Genomic DNA, 20,199 nt, shown 5'->3' with positions numbered 1-20,199 from the left:
TTATTTATTATTTATTTTAGAAATATTATTTAATTGTGTATTTTATTATAATAAAAGAATGTAAATAGTAATAAAAATTAATGATACAATCAATTATATTAATATCATAGCCCAATATTTTTTATATTGTCTACGTTAATAAAATATTGTCATATAATTGATTACCCATGACTTCTTCTTAATTTTATTATTTTGGGTTAAATACCTTTCTGGTCTTCATTCTCGTAGTATTTATTGTGGATAATCATCATTTTTTGACAGAATGTTTAAAATGATCATCATTTATACCGAATGTTTAAAATGGTCCTCATTTTCGCAATTCGTGTTTTATTTTGTCCTTTTCTGTAATGTCGTTTAAATTATTAACGAAACATTGTACAGGTGGCACAATTTGTATTAGGGTGTGTTACTTGTACTGTACATGTGTGGTAATTAGATATTTGGGGGTAAATAAGTGAGCTAGGGTTTTAGTAAGGAATGTTTAGGCAGTTGGTGAGTTTTGACAATCTTGTTCCTCCATTCCCAATTGGTGTTGTTGTAATCTTCTTCTTCCTGCAATCCCATTATATAGGTATGTTATGGTCCCAATCTTCTTCCTTTACCTTTGGTTGTAATCGTTGGAGGCAACCGTGTTGTATCACTTTGTGCACTGTTAGTGATTCAACGAGAAATGGATTAATCCCGATTTGTAGCTGCGGAGATATGACAACTTTGAGGATGACAAGAACTCCAAAGAATATTGATAGAAAATTTTGGGTACAATCTGTTTTTATTTGTGTTAATAATAAATTGGTTTTAATTTTTGGTTTATTGATTTACAAAGTGGTGGTTCCAATAATGTGGGCTGCAACTTTTTCAAATGGTGGTGTTGATGAAAAGGATGTCATCATCATGACACAAATGAGGCAGATTAATGATTTGGAGAAGTCATTGAGGCAGATTAATGATTTGGAGAAGTCATCGAAGGTTACTGAGAAGAGGCTGCAATTAGTAATAGGGTTCACTTGTGTTGTTATTGTATTATTCGTACTGTTATTGTGTGTAATCTTTTAAAGTCCAATTTGTACTATTGTTAAATTTGTTAAATGAAGAAATGAATTAGTTTGATTATGTTGATATTAGTCCCAACATGTTCAAAATGACATCTTAATCTGAGCCTTGAAGTAAGTGATATTGATCTAATCTTGGAAAAAATTAAATTGATCTAAGTCTGGAAGAAGTTAAATTCATAACATTAATTCATCCTCATCAAAATGCACTACATCAATGTTTGGCAAAAGTGAAATTGAACGAAGTTTAAGGAAAGTCAAAATGCAATACATCAATAATGAATTCTACATCAAAAATTCAAAAAAAAAAATAACTGAGACGTTTGTAGCTGCTATCATGGCCTCCTCATAATCTGTAATTTCATTCTAAACTGCTGAAATGGTTCCTCTGCAATTTCATCCTAATCTGTAATTTCATCCTAAGCTGCAACTGCAATCCAATGATGAAATGACAAGTATTAGCTGCTTCCTCTGCAAATCCGAGCTCAAGAAAGACGAAGATGAAGAAATTTCCTTAATTGCAAAATTTCCCATAAATGAAAAAATTAACGTTAATTAGTCATATGTACCATACACGTAACACACCCTAATACAAACCGTGTCACCTATACAATGTTCCGTTAATGATTTAAACGGCGTTACACAAAATAAAACACGAATTGCGAAAATATAAACATGAGGACCATCTTAAACATTCTGTCAAAATGAGAACCAATAAGCTATTTAAGCCTATTATTTTTATGAGAACTAATTTTAATTTTGTATCATTTCGAAATAAATAAATCTTTAATGTCTATAAGAATATCAACAGTAATAATTTAAGAGTGAATAAGCAAGTTTCATATATTTAAAAATAAAACCAAAGGAAAGATGGGTCGGTGGAAGGATGTAAGGGTGTGTCAGCCTCTCACTTATTTCTGTCTGTGTCGTTTTTTTCTTTAAAATTGGAATAGGACTAATATTTTAAAGAACAAAATTAAAGAAAAATAGGTAACCCGCTCACCTACACGAGGGATTGATAAATTGGTCCGTCATTTTTTTTTCTTTATTTTTATTTTGAAATTTTAAAATTTATATATATATATATATATTTATAGTATATTTAATCATTTTTAAGTTATTAATTATTAATTAATATTTTTAATTAGATAAATGAAAATAATTATTATTATTATAACTAATAATAGTTGGAACTTAATTTGTAAATGTTAATGATTTAAATTATAATAATATGTTTATATATTTACAAAAAATTAATTTAAATTTTAAATTTTTATTATTATTTTCATTTTAATTTTTAATTTATAAAATAAAACAATAAGTTAGGGGGTGACTAGTCTACTTTTGACCCATCAATTTGCCAGGTTAGGTAAATCGAGTCAAAATAGAATGAATGGCTAAAAATTTCAATCCAACCCATTCTATTTTGATGGAAGGGAAAACTGACGGGTAGGCACAACCACTTTGACATTCTTATAAGAAACATAGTACTTAAAAGAAGTGTGATAAAGTTTTTTCTTCTTTATAATATAAAGTTACATCTAGAAGCTTCTTTTTTAATAAGAAGGAGTGAATTGGTTTGATGTTAAAGATTTTATTTTTAAAATTTTTTGGCTATTTAAAACTTGTTTATCATAAATCTTAAGTTAAGTTTATTCCAAGATTTGATTGCAAATATCAAAGTATTAGACCTTTGGAAAGTTTATAAAAATTTAATCTTGCAATGCAAAAGTAGAATAAAGTGAATAAGGAATTGAGAAAGTCAAACACAAAATTTTTATATCCTACATTCAGTGGTTAATCAAAGAGAGTGATTACAAATTACTATCTTAATAAATTCATATTACAGCCACTAATACAAAGTTAAACATGCAAAATCACGATTAAGATGATGGAAGATGCCTCATTTTCAAAACCTACAAAGGATGAGAAGACACTCTTGAAACACAAGAGATGAAAAAACTTTTCTTGATAAAACACAAGCAATGATAAACACCTCTCTTGAAAATACAAGACAAAAGAACACTTTCCTTAACAAACATTAAGGGGCGAACTAAGCTTCAAGCCCTAGCAGCAACAACGTTATCACACAAGAACACTCTTGTAGAACTTAAAAGTCATTCTTTTTAAGACTAGGTTAAACCAAAGATTATTACAAAGCAATTTCACACTCTTACGTCTGTATTTTGAAAATATAAAGTTATGGTTAATTTATAGAAGAAAATCGCATTTTAGCCCATATTAGAAAAGATCCATTTCAAAAATAGGTCAGAATTATCTATTATTGTTTATGATAATTGATTATTCCAAAGTGAATTTGAAAACAAATTTTTACTGGGATAATCGGTTATTTTAGAGATAATCAATTATCTTAGTCCAAGAAAAAAAATTAATTGATTGTTAAAAGTAATAATCGATTCTTAAATAGAGAAAATAATTTTACGAGAATCTCAAGAGTTTTCGAGGTGATAATGATGAAATTGCGCTACAATTGTCTTTCACTTACCATTTAAACTTTTTCTTACTCTAGTTTAACATAGAAATTTCATTCCTATGACTTCAACACAATTTTTACAAGTCTTCCTGATTGTTTATACATCCAAGTATTCTTAAAGACTTGATCTTTTTCTTCATACATCATCGTCATCAAACTTTTTCTTTCATTATGATTTAGAGCTAGATATCCATCTTCATCTTAATTCAACAAGCATGTTACACTAGGCATGCTACACTAGAGCAACAAAGGCATTATGATTTAAAAAAGATTTTTTGTATCGATTCTGAAACCGACATAAATACAACCAACATAGATCGTTTTCATTTTTTATGTCGATTATTGTCACAACTGGCATAGAAAGTCTTACTTTCTCTGACTCTTCTCGCTCCACAAAATTCTAAAGCTCAAGACCAAGTAGTAATAGTTTCTTTTTCTCATTGTCATTGTCATTCACTCCTTACTTCGCTTCCTCTGCCTTTCTTCATTCACATCTGTGAGGTATGCCTTCTCATCGCCCCTTCCATGGCCTCTAATACCACTCTCATCACATCTTCGTGAAAGAGGTTTGGGACTCTGGTGCCGACATTGCAAACACAAGGAACACATTATTACACCTTCAATGATCTCAATAGGAATGAAAAAAAAATCTAAATGAGAGGAAAACACTCATTTACTAAATGAGAGAGTTGTGAAAGTGAGAGTGAGAACGAGAGCGCCATGCTAGCGACAATTAGCAAAACGAAGAGAACACAATGACCATTGAAACGAGGAGGCGATGAGTGTATAAATATATAAATTAGAAAATAATTTAATAAAACTCAATTAGAAATATATAAATTTACGAAAAAATTGAAACTTAATATTAATTAATTTAATAAATTATATAATATATGTTAAATAAATAAATTAAAAAAGTTCAAAATTTTCATTGTTTCAAATTTTTTTAAAGAAAATTGAAAAGTTGTGCTAGAATTGTGTGGAAAACTACTATGTAAGTACGATGAATAACATGTTATGTAGCTAAATTTATTTTAAGAAAATCTCTAGGAGGTTCTCATTGAAATGGTTGATGTTTTCTAGTTATCACATGAAAGTGACAAGAAGAGGTGCCATTATCACATAAACACAGGTAAAAGAAGCAAGAACTTTATCATGCACTCACTCCCACACCACACTTCACAACCACCATCAATGGAAGACCAAAACCAGTGTAAAACAAGTGACCAACAATTGCAAAACCTTAATCTCCCCAAAGTTCTTCTTCACGGTCCCCCAGGTTTTTCCTCTGTTCTCCAACCACCCTATTCCGAAAAGTTCCATCTTTTAAACCACTCATCGCTTCCCCTTCACCAATTTGCGGCCACCCACCCCCACCACTGCGCCACCGTGGCTGCCGTCCTCTGTGATGGGGGCTACCCCCTCACCGTCGACATGCTTAGTCTCCTCCCGTCGCTCCGCCTCGTTGTCACCGCCAGTGCAGGCACTGATCACGTCGACCTGGACGAGTGCCGCCGCCGCGGAATTCAGGTTGCCGGTGCCGGAAATTTGTTTTCCGAGGACGTCGCCGATTTGGCGGTGGCTTTGTTGATCGACGTGGTGATGAAGATATCAGCAGCGGATCGGAGTTTGAGAAAACGACACGTTGATTCACGAGCTATTACGTATGCTTCCAAGGTACGTGATTTTGTATTATTCGTAGAAAGTTCGTCACCAAGAAGTTTAAATTTTTGTTTAATTAGTCAGATATTATTTAATTTTGTTTGAATGTGTTTGTCTGATATCCCATTTTAGTAAGGTGTTAATTGAGTTTTGAACAGGTGATTTAATTAGATTTTTCTTAGAAAAAATTATTAAAGCTATTAAGGTGTTAATATTTAAAATAATTTATAAAATAAGTATTAATATTTATCAAAACTTATTGATAAAAATCATTAACAAAGTTAATTATGTTAATATTTGATCTTATATTAATATTTATTAAAATTTATAAATAAAAGTCATTAACAAAGTTAATTAGGTTAATATTTTTTTCTTTTTAAAGTTAACAAATTGAGAATTTTTTTAAAGTTGAGATGCGATTAACATTTTTAAAAGTCACCAAGATGACATATAAATATTATCCGATTAATTAATAATAAATTTTATTATTTTATGTTAATAAAATTATACTAAAAGTTAAAATAAAAATAGATACGTTTAATAATACTTAATGTTGATAATTTAATTATAAAAAATGACATAGACGATAATAGGTTTTTTCCAGACAACTTTTCTATACATTTGGAATAGATTATTAAGTTTTTATTTAAAATAAATAATTTTTTTCATATTAATTATTTAAATAAGTTAAGTGATTTTACCTAAAAATTTAAATATATTCTTTAATTTATATTTACCTAAAAAAATCTATCTTTATAAAATAACGTTTAAGCCGTGGAGTATCTTCTTCTTTTTTAAATTGATTTATTCAAGGAATTATTATTTGTTATTCTCACTCCGAAACTCAAATTCCAAAAGGAATTGTATTTTATTTTGAATTTCAACATAAAAAGTGTAATCAATTATAAAATTCAATATAATACAAAGGACACGTTATATAAACTCATACTTAAACGAATGTGGGGAAAAAGACAAATATGTATTCGGAGTTCTGAAAATGTTAATACTATCTGTTTTAATTTTTACAAAATATTTATTTCACACTAGAAATATAAATTCAAATAATAAGACAAAAGTTTACTTTGAGATAAATTAATTGGAATAAATTAACTTTACTTTGAGATTATGAATATAAAGTACGAAACTATTTTTAAAAGCAATATCATTTTAGTTTTTCAATTTAGTCAGCACTCTAATACTACACGTATGAAATTATTTTATACACGTATTAGGAATTTCATAATTGATTGAAAGTAAAGTTAAAAAAATTAAAAAATATATAAAACAAAAATAAACATTTAATTTTAAGATTTTAAATTAGAAAGAATGTGATGATTTTTAATATATCTTATCATTGATGTAAAATTTGTTTAGTATTTTTCATAAGAAAAAATCAATAGTAATATTAAGAGTTGTGATTTATCATATTGACCAAATTGTGGTGTTGAATTTTTTTAATATTTTTCTGTACGAAAATCCTAAGAAAATAAATATGGTATGATTTTAAGAAAATGGTGTATGAAAATATTTTTGGATTTTGTTTTTTCTACTTAAGCAAATTACTCTTTCGCACTATGAAAAAGTTGTAAGAAAAAAAAGTTAAGAGACAAGACAAGAAGGATTTGATGAATGGAGCATAAAATATAGGGATTAGGTATATTAGCACTCAATGCCTGGGACCAAAGAACAAAAGTTGTATGGAAGTATATTATTAAATTAATTATTTTTTGTTCTTATTTTCAACGAATATTTAATTAATAATACGAATTTCATCAAATTTTATTGAACATAAATCACGTTAGTTACATTAATAGGAATTTTATCAGTCAAAAAAAATCAATACATGTTAACATGAATTATTATAATTTTTTAAAATTTAATTTCAATCGAATGAAGTCTATGCGAACAAAGACAGTCCAAACATTCTCTTTTTGTCCAACTATGGGAGAGATGTTAATATAATATATTAACATTCAATTATGGATTTAGTTCTTAAAATTTGGGGTAAATTTAATTTTACTATTTAAATTAAAAATATATATTTTAACTTCCAAATACGAAATTTAAAGGATAAATTATTTTTAAGTCGTTTCTTTATTTTCTGAATTAAAAAGCTTAAAACCTTATTTTTTTAATTTAAAACACTTGAATTTTAATTTTTTTAGTCTTACAAAATCAAAACTAAATTTATGTAAAAAAATTAGAAACTAAAAAGAGCGAACTTAGTAAGATTATATATATATATATATATATATATATATATATATATATATATATATATATGATTTTTTTTTCATAATTATTTATTTTTAATTTATTCTTGATAATATAATTATTTATTTATTTTTAAAGATTAATAGTTATTTTTATATATTTTCTATACAATTATTTTAACAGTTTTTTTTCTTTTTATTTTATTATTTCATTTTATTTTAATAAGTATAAATTATTTAGTATACTAACTTAATAATATTATAATATTATTACCTATTAATATATATATATATATATATATATATATATATATATATTTAAAAAATATGTAATGCAGCAGTGTCAATATTTATTACTTAAAGGTAATTTTTATATAAAGAATGATTAGTTCTATTTCTTTTATAAGAAAAGGTATTTTAATTCATCCGCAAAATATTTCCTTATCTTGTTGATATTATATGATTTTGAAATTTTGATACTAATATACAATATATTATTAATTTAATGAGTTATTTGATTTCAATTTTAATTGAAAAATTTTAATCTATAATTTTATATATAAAAGGTTTTTTTTTTCACCATCACTTATTTTTAATTTATCTTTTATAATATAATTATTTATTTATTTTTTAAAAATTAATAGTTACTTTTATATGTTTTTTACAAAATTATTCTAACAATTATTTTTTGTCATTCATTAACAATTACTCTATTTTTTTCTGTTTATTTTATTACATTTTTAATAAATATAAAATTATTTTATATATTAATTTAAAAATATTATAATATCATCATTTATTATTATAATATTATATATTTAAAAAAATTAATTTTAATTAAGTAAGTTTTTTTTTAATTAAGTTTAATTATTTAATTATTAAAGTGCCGACAACGTTAAAGTTCTGTCATATCTCATATGTTAAAAGTATTTAATTTTTTGTTTTTTGTTTTTAATTTTTTATCATTTATTATTGTCTAGAGCGTGAAAACACTGACAAAATGTTTATCGAACCAATCATGATTGGTTAATATAAGAATCACGTTTTTCTTTTTCGTATTGTTTTCGATAGTTGCAGGAGATAAGGTTTACGAAAAAAGATGATATTTGGGATGAACATAAAAATCTGAACATTAAAAAATCAATTTTATCTATAAAATAAAAAATTCAACGTTGTCCATACAAATAAAAGAAGATAAATTTTGTCCATAATTGATTGAATAGAAGATTCAAATTGACCTGATTTGATTTAGAAATTTCAACATTAATTAAAACGCAACGATTCTATTAATATTGCATTGTTTTTTAGTAGAATTGAGAATGGGTTTTTAAATAAAATTTTGATTTTGAGTCTTGGGGTTAAAAACAACTCCATTTAACATAACTAATTAACTTTTGAACAGATTAATTATCAATTAACTTAATATAAATATTTTATAACATCGTAACAACAATTATCCCTTCAGATAGTCAAATTAAGAAAGTTTCATGCTTTGTTTTAGTTAAACTTGATTTCGAACTCAATTTTCTTTCTATTTAACTTTTAATGTCGTTTTAAACAAAATAAAAAAGAAGTAACAAAATTTAAATTTAAATATATTGTAAATTTGATTATTTTCATTAAAAACAAATTTGTTATATGAATGTTCATTATTTTATGGTTTTTAATTGAATCCACACTGTTTGATTTTGTCGTTAACTAAAATGTAAGTGTTACTTTGCATTGTTAATACAACTTAGTACTTTTACATAAGTAAAAGTTTAATTTACTTAAATTTTTATTAAATTTAAATATTTTCGGTTGAGTTTTTATAAAAGAAATTGTTATTGATTGTTCAAAATTTTTTTATTTTTTAATTGAGTATATGCTCTCAATTAGAGTAACGTAATTCCAAATAAAATAACAATAATAAGAATGAAATTTTTAACCTTAACTATCTTTGTAAAAAACCACATTGTTTCATTATATAAATTAAATACGAAACAATGTTACTTGATAAAGAAGTATAGGGTTACATAAGAACTCCACTCGACAATAAGAACTCAATTAAAAGATATCCATATTTTGGATACTCAACAGAAAAAAAAATGTAATAAAATTACTCAAATTTATGGAAAATTTAAAACTTAATTAAGATTTGTTTTTCTTGTTGATAGACATAAATAATGACAATACCAAACAAAAGTAATGATATTCTAATTGAAGCAATAAAATTTTCTCAATATAACAAATTTTCAAATTTTATTTAAACTTAATTAAACCTTAAATTTAAAAGAGTTTATCTAAACTTACACAAAAAATATATTGGAGTAATCTTTAAATCTATTTTCATTCACACATCTACATGAGAAGTATATGAAATAAAAATGTGAGAAATAAGCAGTGGTAATTGTTTTTTCTTTTTTGTTGAAAAACAAGATTATGATACTAGTTTGGTTTACTTTGTTTGAAGCATGCATGATAACGATAACAACGATGGTTGTGTCAGGTAACAGGAAAGAGAGTTGGAATAGTAGGTTTGGGAAGAATAGGGTTGGAAGTGGCACATAGGCTTGAGGCCTTAAATTGCAAGGTATCATACAACTCCAGGAAGCAGAAACCCTTTGTTCCATACCCTTTCTATTCCAATGTTGTTGATCTTGCCACTAACACCAACGTGCTTGTTCTGTGTTGTGCTCTGAATGACCAAACAAGGCACATCATCAACAGAGAAGTCATGGTGGCACTGGGAAAAGGAGGAGTTATTGTGAATGTGGGAAGAGGAGCTTTGATTCATGAAAAAGAACTGTTGAAGTGTTTGATGGAAGGGGAAATTGAAGGTGCTGGTTTGGATGTGTTTGAGAATGAGCCTCTTGTTGATGAACACTTCTTTTCCTTGGATAATGTAGTTCTCTCACCACACGCAGGTTTTTCCACGTTAGAGTCTTATGTTGCTATTTGCCAACTTCTGGGACGTAATTTGGAAGCTTTTTTCTCTGATAACCCTCTCATTACTCCTGTCATTTAGCTTCTTTCAGTTTTACTTGTTTCCTCTTGAGAACACAAATATCATGTAATGGTTCCACCATTTTCTATTTGGCTTTATCGTGTATTTAATATAATGAGTAATATAACATTGTAAAACAAAATTGGACAAGAATGAACATTGATAGAATATGCATGTGTTGGAAAGTGGTTCAACATAACACTGAATTCTTGCCTTTCAAACAAAAGATTAAGAAGGCCAAAAAGTTCTTTAACCGATAAAATCTATATCCAAAACAAAACAAAACAGAAGATCAACTGCGAATATAGGGCTTAAAAAGTTTAATACACGGATTTGGATCATTCTGCATAATTTCAGCAGCACGTTCGAACTCATCCCTCAGAACTTTGATGCTACATTTATCTACCACTCGCCCAAGATCATGAGATGTTTCAAAAGGATCCTCTATACATATCAAATGACGATCATTGCCAATCCCTCTAGTCCAGTCCTTCTCTCGTTTGCTACACCAAAATACAGTATCATATATTCAGTCAAATAAAAGTAAAAAACAGTTCATGTTTTACCCCCTGTTATAACCTCAGCACAACAGATTTAAATGAACAAAGCATTACCCAGTTCCTATGACTTTGTTAACACCGGAATGGAACATAAAGGGTATGAGAAATATTCAGAGATAACGAGTTCTCATACCTGATTATGCCTCCTGTGCGCACAGATATAACAGAATTTGCATAATCATGACAATATGCCCAATAGTGGAAAAATCCCTGCACAAGCTCAGCAATTGTTTCCTTGTTGTGGCGACCAAAATCACCAAGGTCTTCAACTTCATCAAAGAAAGCACAACTAATATCATCCACAGTCACAGAATACGTTGTCTCCATCTCCTGTATACAAAATAGTATTCAATCATTAAATTACAAAATTATTCATATGATGTAATGTTTAATGAGGTACAAACTTGACAAAGTTAACTGAACATCTTTGAGTTGCATACTGCAAAAAGTTATTCCATTGACACTGGCCACGCAATTGCTAAAGTGGTTTTCTCAGAGTAAAAACTGATTTGCCATTAACAACTACAAGGCTTTGCCACAGCATAAAAATTTGAAGTGGTTTTCCAGACAGTTGTGTGGAAAATGAAAAGAAAACTAGACCTTAGTTAATTAATTTTTTTATTCTGTGGAAAATGGAAACACAGAACATTATCTTTAGATAAAAATAGAGGGTTACATTTGAAACAATAATAGCGGAAACAGTGACATTCTACTTCTTAAAAGGCTAAATAAATAAATATCTGACATAGAGGAATAGAAGAATGAAGTCTGAAGTACACACCTGCAAGCAGGGAAGGATAGCAGGTCTTCTCATTTGTAAATAATGAATGCACATCAAAACATACCTGAAATTAAAATTAAATTGTTTTGATCCTGTCTACTTTGATTTTTCAACATTAGCACAGTACCTTGGCTAATTATAATGAAGACAAGGAAAACATTTTTCAATAAGAATAGGATCAGAGGTTAACTTACGCATAGCTAGACAGAGTTCCATGGTAAGTTTCATTGACTCTTCTTGACTTAGCCCAATGTTTGATAATGAAGGCTAGCTGCCGTAACCTTGGATCTATGTGCGCATAATCCCGAAGAAGCTTTGTATTCACAACAGCTAGAAGTTTGTTAATGCATATGTTACAAGAGATTCCTGTCACTGGATCCACGAGCTTTACTATGGGAACCCGTGCACATGTCAATGCCTACAAACAAACTCAAATTAAGAACTGAAGAAATTTTTGTTTTAATTTAATTACTACAAATGAATGTTTCCAAGGGCAGTAAACCAGCAGCAAATGCATTCTTTTGAAGAAAATTGAGTCAGTCAGTTACCAGTAATTTCTGTCATATTCTCCACCTAATCCACTTCCTTTTCCTTCTTTATTATTAACTACATTTATTTCTAAGTTTCAAAAAATTGGCCATCATGTTTTACTTATCATACAACTCTTTTAACCACAGCATTTTCTCCAAACTTATCCACCCATATAAAGGCCCCTTTATAAGTGATCCATAAATTTGAAAGTATCAAATAAAAGACAGCAAAAACACCACATTATGTCCTACATCCATGCAGAAACACAATATAAATTAGGAAAGTCTCCTTATTTGCAGTCACTCAGCCTTAAATATGGCCTCTTAGAAGTATGCCTTTTTTGCAACATCGTGGATAAGGAATTTAGTCCCACATTGACAGGTGGTATAGAAAAAAATAGAATATATAAGTATATAAATTACATCTAAGTCGCACCAGTTTTATCGGGTTAAGTTAAGCTTAAACCCATATCCTAAAATGGCATCAAAATTCCAACATTCTATTATATAATAAAGTCAGATTCTCTTTAATAATCCTCTACAGAAGAGAGTAATAGCAGAATTTTGAAGGATGTGTGTTTCCTGTAACTTTTCAATAAGAAATTTTAATCAAGTGACCTTCTTAGGTTTGCAAGGCTCAGGTAAGGACCAGACTAGAGTTAGTCTTCCTACAAATAGACTACAAGTAAAATGTAAATTTTGTTATAAAGCTTGTTGGGGTGGCATAGGAAGGATGAAACATCATCTTCTTGGAACAAAAAACTCTTATTCCTTGTCCTAGTGTTCCAGACAAAGTAAAAGGAAACACTTGGGAAGCTGCTGAAAATTAAAGAAAAAAATGAAAAGGAGAACAACCTTGATTGGGCATAAGTTACAAAAGAAGTAGCAAAAGGAAATAATGCTCTCCAACAAATGACAATCAATGCATCTTATATAAATAGAGATGTAATTCAGAAAGTTTGGAATGCAATTATGTTAGTGCATTGCCATTTAACCTTGTAAGGACTCCTCTTTTTATCCAAATGTTAAAGGCTGTTGGATAGTATGGTAAAAGTTTAAAGCCTCCTTATCATAAGAAAAGGGTCTCCTATTTGAAAAGAGTTGTTAACAGTGCCAAAACCAACAAAAATGGAAAATTCATAGTAGCAAACAAAGAAGAAGTTGGAGACATTGAAGAAGGGGGAAAAGATGAAGATGACTTCGGTGATGTAGATCTTGGTGAGGAACAGGATGAAATATGAATATGATTTTGGGGCTGTTTAGTATGTGTAGCAGTAGCAACAACCATAGTCAACTTACATCGTATTTCATCGGACAACCTTTTTACACTATCAATCTTATCTGGCCATGTTTCCCAAATCCTTGTTTGTATGTCATAAATTTCTAAAATAAAACTCATCTTATATATGGGGAGAAATAAAACCCTCCCTTGCCAACTTCAATCTTCACCAACAATCCAAATTTTCATTAAATTTGAACAGCAATGAAGTTGATTACAGACTTAGGAAGTTATACGCCACGAGTAGGAAGACAATTAACTAAAATCTACAACCAGTATAATATGCACATATATTCTCTAATTACCTTCGAAAAGATATCAAGTGTTGGGAAGTATTCGGTGCGCAGTAACTATTTTTTATTATCTAAGACAAAATTCAAGGACAAACCAGCTATAGCAAATTTCAATATTTTTCCATTCAAAACCAAAGTCATTAAATCTCCTTTGTGAAAACTTCTTAGCAAGCTTATATAAGTACCTTCGCTTCTCACAAGTTATTGCACATTTCTTTATATGTCTCACAAACCATCAAGATAAAAATGGAAATGCAAAAGAAAGACGAAAATTTTCTCACCTGCACATTCTGCAGATTACCTGATTGCAAAATATCCGCCAATTTCATTATAACCTTAGCTTTGTCCATGTCTGCTTCCTCGATAGCAAGGCAAACATCAATGACACTTTTAGAAGCACCAAACGAATTAGCACATGATCCATAGAGATGGAGCTTAGCTGCTGGCCATTCTTTCCTAACCAATCTCTCCAATAATGCCACTAATTGCTTTTGCTTCAGCTTTTCTTCTTCAGGAGGTATAAGAGACTCATATATTGCAAGGAAAGGAGCATTAAGAACATTGCCGCTTACATTGCTCCTTTCACCAGAAACCATTCTCACACCTTCCCTCTTGTCATACAAATTCTCAATCCTACCTCTTGATTCCACACGACCACGCCCCCCTCTTTGGACAAACTGTCTAAGGTGTCCTGCTTGTATAAGTTCTTCTATTTTGTCCTTCAACGATGTACACTCTTCCGTTTCATGTCCATATTTTCCATGATACCGACAATGCCGAGACATGTCTGCATTCCACGATGTGGCTTTTTTCCTTGGCAGTTGTATAAGATCCGCATTAAGAGCCTCTTCCAAGGCGCGCGATCTTGCTACGTTCAACTGCGTGTATTGATTGAAACGAGGTTGCCTTACCTCCTCAGGCCGAAGTGAAGATTTGTGATGACTATATCGGTCACAGGCTTTATTGTCAGTTGGGCTATTCTCAGCACCCATTTCTTCTCTAAGCTCCCTAAGCTCCTCGTACTGTATATATTCCGCCGCCCTCTGTCTCAGCTCGTCGAGGCTGGTCGTCGGCTTCATGGCTAAGTTGTCTGCAAAGGGACCAGGTCTTAACCCCATTATCATGTGAAGCCATGCTACTTCAGGACTAAGATCCTTGATCCTCAACGCCACCTTTTCGAACCGTTGAATGAAGGTCCTAAGCGCCTCTCCTTCCTCCTGCCGAATATTAACCAGAGCAAACGCGGTCAAATGATGTCGGCGACTGAGCACAAACCGGGTGCCAAACCGAGCTACCAATGTGGAAAAACAATCGATTGACATGGGAGGGAGCTCTTTAAACCAGCTAAGGGCTGCATCTTTTAGGGTAGTTGGAAAGACTCGACAGAAAATCGCATCCTCCGTAGTGTAAAGGCTTACATGAGTAACGTACACGAAAACATGGTCATCAGGATCCGTGGTACCGTCGTACCGATCAATAGGGAACCATTCCCAATTACTGGGCAGAAGCACCTTGGTGATATCATCAGTGAATGGATGCCTCCATCCACTGAGAGCAGTATGCGGACGCTTGGAACCGTTCTGACCTACTTCGTCAAGCTTCCTCTTCATCTTAGCGTTTTCTTCTTTCAACCGCATTTCTCTTTTTCAACTCAAGCTAGCTCCTCTTGTAATTCTCTAGGAGGTTCTCTTTCTAATGGTTGATGTTTTCGAGTTATCACATGAAAGTGACACGAAGGGGTGCCAATATCACATAAAACAGGTAAAAAAAAAAAAGGCAAGAACTTTATCATGCACTCACTCCCACACCACACTTCACAACCACCATTAATGGAAGACCAAAACCTCCCTCACAACACTTCACAACACTTCACAACCACCATCAATGGAATACTAAAACCAGTGTACAACTAGTGACCAACAATTGCAAAACCCTAATCTCCCCAAACATTCCTTTGTTCTTCAACCACTCTATTCCCAAAAAGTTCCATCTTTTAAACCACTCTTCGCTTCCCCTTTTTCAGTTTGCGGTCACCCACCCCCACCACTGCGCCACCGTGGCCGCCGTCCACTGTCACGAGGGCTACCCCCTCACCGTCGACATGCTTAGCCTCCTCCCGTCGCTCCGCCTCGTTGTCACCGCCAGTGCCGGTACCTATCACGTCGACCTGGACGAGTTCCGCCGCCGCGGAACTCAGGTTGCAGGCGCCGGAAATTTGTTTTCCGAGGACGTCGCCGATTTCGGGGTGGCTTTGTTGATCGACGTGGCCATGCAGATTTTCGCAGCAAATCGAAGTTTGAGAAAACGACACGATGATTCCCGAGCTATTACGCTTGCTTCCAACGTTCGTGATTTTGTATTCGCTGATATAGGAAGTTGGTCACCGGGAAGTTCAAATTTTATATCACTAAATTAATAATAAAATTTATGTTAACAAAATTGTACCAAAAAAGAAATTAAAAATGTTGATAATATAATTATAAATTTTTAATAATAAAAAATAATTTTTCTATTCATAAAAAGAATTAAAAAGTAAAACAATTGATGCTGTCAAGTTTATTTAAAACTTCGTTGATGTGAAAGTAATAATATCTTTATAAATAAAAAAGTAATATTATTTTGACATTTAACCAACTTTTACGTACACTATATATTTATTATTTTACCTTTTAATTAGGTTATAAAACGAATTGTGGCTTGTGGTTCAGCCTATCACAATACCACAGGTCAGTTGAAATTTTTAATCCATTATTCCATTTTCTTCATGTACGTTTTGTCTTTTGGTCCATTCAACTCCGACATGCTAATTCATTTTTTTTATTATTATATATTTCAAAAATATAAATATACAATATTATTATAATTAAAATCATTAACATTTAAAAATTAAAATTTAATTAATAATTATGATAAAATAATCTAATATATAACAAATGTTTTAATTTATTTAATTCAAAGTATTATTTAATTAATTCAAAATTTTTAAAAATATTTATATACTTTTAATATTTATTTATAAATTTATAAGTACATATAAACAAATTTTAAAAATTTAAAATTAAAAAACAAAAGTAACAAGAATAACCCTCTAACATTTTCTAGGTAAATTGTAAGTTCTGACATGTGTTTTAGTATCGAATCAATCTAACTCAATCCATTTTTTTATAAAAAGAAGTCAACCACTAACTCATTTTGGTACACCTACTTTTTATCTATTTTCTTTAAATATAAAAATTAATTATTTTTAAAGTTTAATATTTAATTTAGTCCTCTAATTTTATCCGAATTTTTAAAAAGACTCCAAGTTTTTTATTTGACCAATGTAGTCCTCCAATTTTTTAAAAGATTTTATATTTGGTCATTTATGTTAAACTGACGTCGCATTGGTACATATCATGTGTCAATTGGTGAAACTTTTAATTTTTTAAATTTTTAAAAAAATTTAAAAATGCTTACATGTTAGATCATGATTGTGTCACGTGGCAGTATGCCACTTGTCATGTTACTGTCACATGTCACATGATAATGCTCGTTTTCAATTTTGTCTTCATATTTATAATTTTGATTCAATTTAGTATTTTTTTTTTAAATAAAATGAAGTAATTTGGTCCCTCTCTAATTTGAGATCAAATTAGTAATTAAATTTAATTACAACTTATATTATGTACATGATAAAATACTTTTAAAAATTGTATATATCAATCACTCCACCTAAATATTCAAGTTATTATTTTATACATTTTTACATACAAAAGTACTTATTTAAACTTATATTTTATTAAAATATTAAAAATATAAATGTAAAATAATACCTATAATTTTTGAATGTTTAATGTGACAAATACTTTTAATGTCACATGTGTCACTTTATATTTATATTTTTAATATTTTTTAAATATTATAAGTTTAAATTGGAATTTTTTATGTAAAAATGTAAAAAAAAATAATTTAAATATTTTGGTGGATTTTTTTTCCTGTATAAAATATTAAAAAAAAGTAAAAAAAAAATATAAGTCGTAATTAAGTTTAATTATTGATTTAATCTCAAATTGAAGAGGTACCAAATTAATTCATTTTATAAAAAAAAAGGACTAAATTGAATCAAAATAATATGAGGACTAAATTGAAAACATGCTAGTTTTTATAATTGTCATATTATGAATTTGTTTGAATTGAATTGATTCTAATAAATATATGATTTGTTTGGAGTGATTTGTTCTAAATGATAAAAAATGAGTTTGATTCAATTGATATTTAAGAATGAAGTTATGTGTGAAATGTATTGGTTTTTGTTGTCGTTAGACAAGCCAATTTGTCAAGAATTTTATTAATAAGTAGATTTTAAGTTTAACTCAGTTCCATAAAACTAATTTGTAAATTGAGGTTTGCACACTACTTATATACAATGAAATTGTCTTATCTTTAGTTTATATCGGACTTGAGGACTTGAAAGCTCTAGAGATGTTTTTGTTAGGCGCATACTAGACTCGCTAGACATCAAAGAATTGTGTTAGGTGTCATCTAGCTGGCGTTCGATAAAAGTCTTTCAATGATACCTTTATTTGAGTTGGATTGAGTGATGATTGTGGGTATTAGATATAGGTTTAATGATTTTTATTATATGATTTAACTTAATTAAGTGATATATATATATATATATATATATATATATATATATATATATATGATATGATATGAGATTATTAAAGTATGAAAAGGTAAGTTTCGGCTTATTGAAAGTGGAATGACTTCAAACGGAAGAAACACATGAATTATTGTAATTTTTTTTTCCATAATATCGATAATAGTAATTTAATTTCAATCAAATCAAATCCACAGTCCCTACCTTTTCGTTTTGTCCTACTATGGAGAGATGGTAATAAATTTGTTAACATTCAATCATGTTACCTAGTTCTTAAAATTTGGGTTAAATTTAATTTTAGTCTTTAAATTGAAAAATATATGTTGATTTCTAAATACTAAATTTAAAGGATAAATTATTTCTTTAAATCGCCTTTTTTTTCATTTTCTGAATAATAAATTCAAAAGATCAAAACCGTTTTTTTTTTTTAATTTAAAACACTTTTTTTTTAATTTACAAAATCAAAGCTAGATTTATCTAAAACATTAGAAACTAAAACCTTAATTGAATAAACTGTTTAAACTTTAATAAGAACTCTTTTTATTTTACCTGTGGTTGGTAGGTAACCTAATTTAGTAAGATGGGCTGCTTAAATTAAAGGTAATTTTGATATAAAGAATGGTTAATTCTATCTTTGTTATAAAAAGAAAATAACTAATCGAATGAAAAAATAATTTAACCCATCTACAAAATATTTCCTTGTCTTATTAATATATTATATGATTTTAAAACTTGTGATATTAATATATTATTATTGTCTGTTTATTCAGCCAATAATTTTTGCTAAACATAAAAATCATTTATTTAGTATTGTTTTCACGGCTAAAAAAATCATCAAATAATGACTAATTTTATGACAAAAAATACCTTTAGAGAGCAATTTATAAATCAATTTTGTAATTAGAGACTAATATAAAGATCAATTATTTTGGTAGCTAAAACCTAAGTAGCTAATGGTAGTGACCAATTTAGAGACAAATTCATAATAGAAACTATTTAGTTACCAATTTAAAGATCGATTATAATTTTTTAAAAGTATTGTACTTACCAATAACTTTTAGTTTATAAATCGCTACTTAAATTGGTCATTATACTAACTAATTATTTTTTGTTACTAAAGTTTATCAGTAATCATCAAGGATCTCCTTGTCGTGTTTCTATATTGCAGATAAGGTAGTCAAATCGATATTTAAATTGTAAAATCGTAAGATTCTACGAGTAAATCTTACACACATAAGACAATTATCAACAAACAAAATCCTAAGATCGTGTAAATCATTGTTTTCTTTTTCGAAATTTCTGTTGCCCTACCTATTTATATTCTTTGATGAATAATTAAAATTAATTTTAAATCGTTATATGTGTTGTCAATCACACAACCACACTTTACCTAATTAAATTAAATATTAGTGTAATTAAAATTAATTTCTCAATAAAAAGTTATTATAATTAAAATCAAGCTCGAACACATCAAAATACTCTGCAATTAAAATTTAATACAATTATAATTTTTCAAGTTTATAGTCATAATTTTGTATAAACCCAAAACATAACTACTTTTAGTATTTATTAATTATAGCGATAGTATTTATTATTTCTCATATAAAGAAACATAATAACATTATTATTATTTTTTTCTTATATAAAGAAATTTATAATAATGTTATTTATGAATATTAATGCTACTTACGAAGACGGATAAAAAATTAT

At 28.9% G+C, this 20,199-nt stretch overlaps 2 protein-coding genes across 2 annotated transcripts; one reads left to right on the top strand and one right to left on the bottom strand.

Annotated features, from left to right (window-relative positions):
• Positions 1 to 4,599: 4,599 nt before the first annotated feature.
• LOC114166513 (glyoxylate/hydroxypyruvate reductase HPR3-like) lies at positions 4,600 to 10,572 on the top strand. The gene is made up of 2 exons (XM_028051255.2): positions 4,600 to 5,220; positions 9,907 to 10,572. The coding sequence occupies exons 1-2, from the start codon at positions 4,699 to 4,701 to the stop codon at positions 10,423 to 10,425; spliced, it is 1,041 nt and encodes a 346-aa protein (XP_027907056.1). The 5' UTR covers positions 4,600 to 4,698; the 3' UTR covers positions 10,426 to 10,572.
• LOC114166512 (UTP:RNA uridylyltransferase 1-like) lies at positions 10,547 to 16,214 on the bottom strand. Its single transcript, XM_028051254.2, has 5 exons — positions 14,129 to 16,214; positions 11,940 to 12,163; positions 11,746 to 11,809; positions 11,098 to 11,294; positions 10,547 to 10,907 (listed from the first exon to the last, which is right to left on the bottom strand). Exons 1-5 carry the CDS (start codon positions 15,482 to 15,484, stop codon positions 10,697 to 10,699), a joined length of 2,052 nt encoding a protein of 683 aa, XP_027907055.2. The 5' UTR covers positions 15,485 to 16,214; the 3' UTR covers positions 10,547 to 10,696.
• Positions 16,215 to 20,199: the final 3,985 nt, after the last annotated feature.

Source organism: Vigna unguiculata, chromosome 10 (assembly GCF_037176805.1).
Source record: "Vigna unguiculata cultivar grain cowpea cultivar isolate G323 ecotype 2 chromosome 10, ASM3717680v1, whole genome shotgun sequence".
Lineage (NCBI taxonomy): Eukaryota > Viridiplantae > Streptophyta > Magnoliopsida > Fabales > Fabaceae > Vigna > Vigna unguiculata.
The sequence above is the reverse complement of the archived record's forward strand: the minus strand, read 5'-3'. Positions and strand labels throughout refer to the sequence as shown.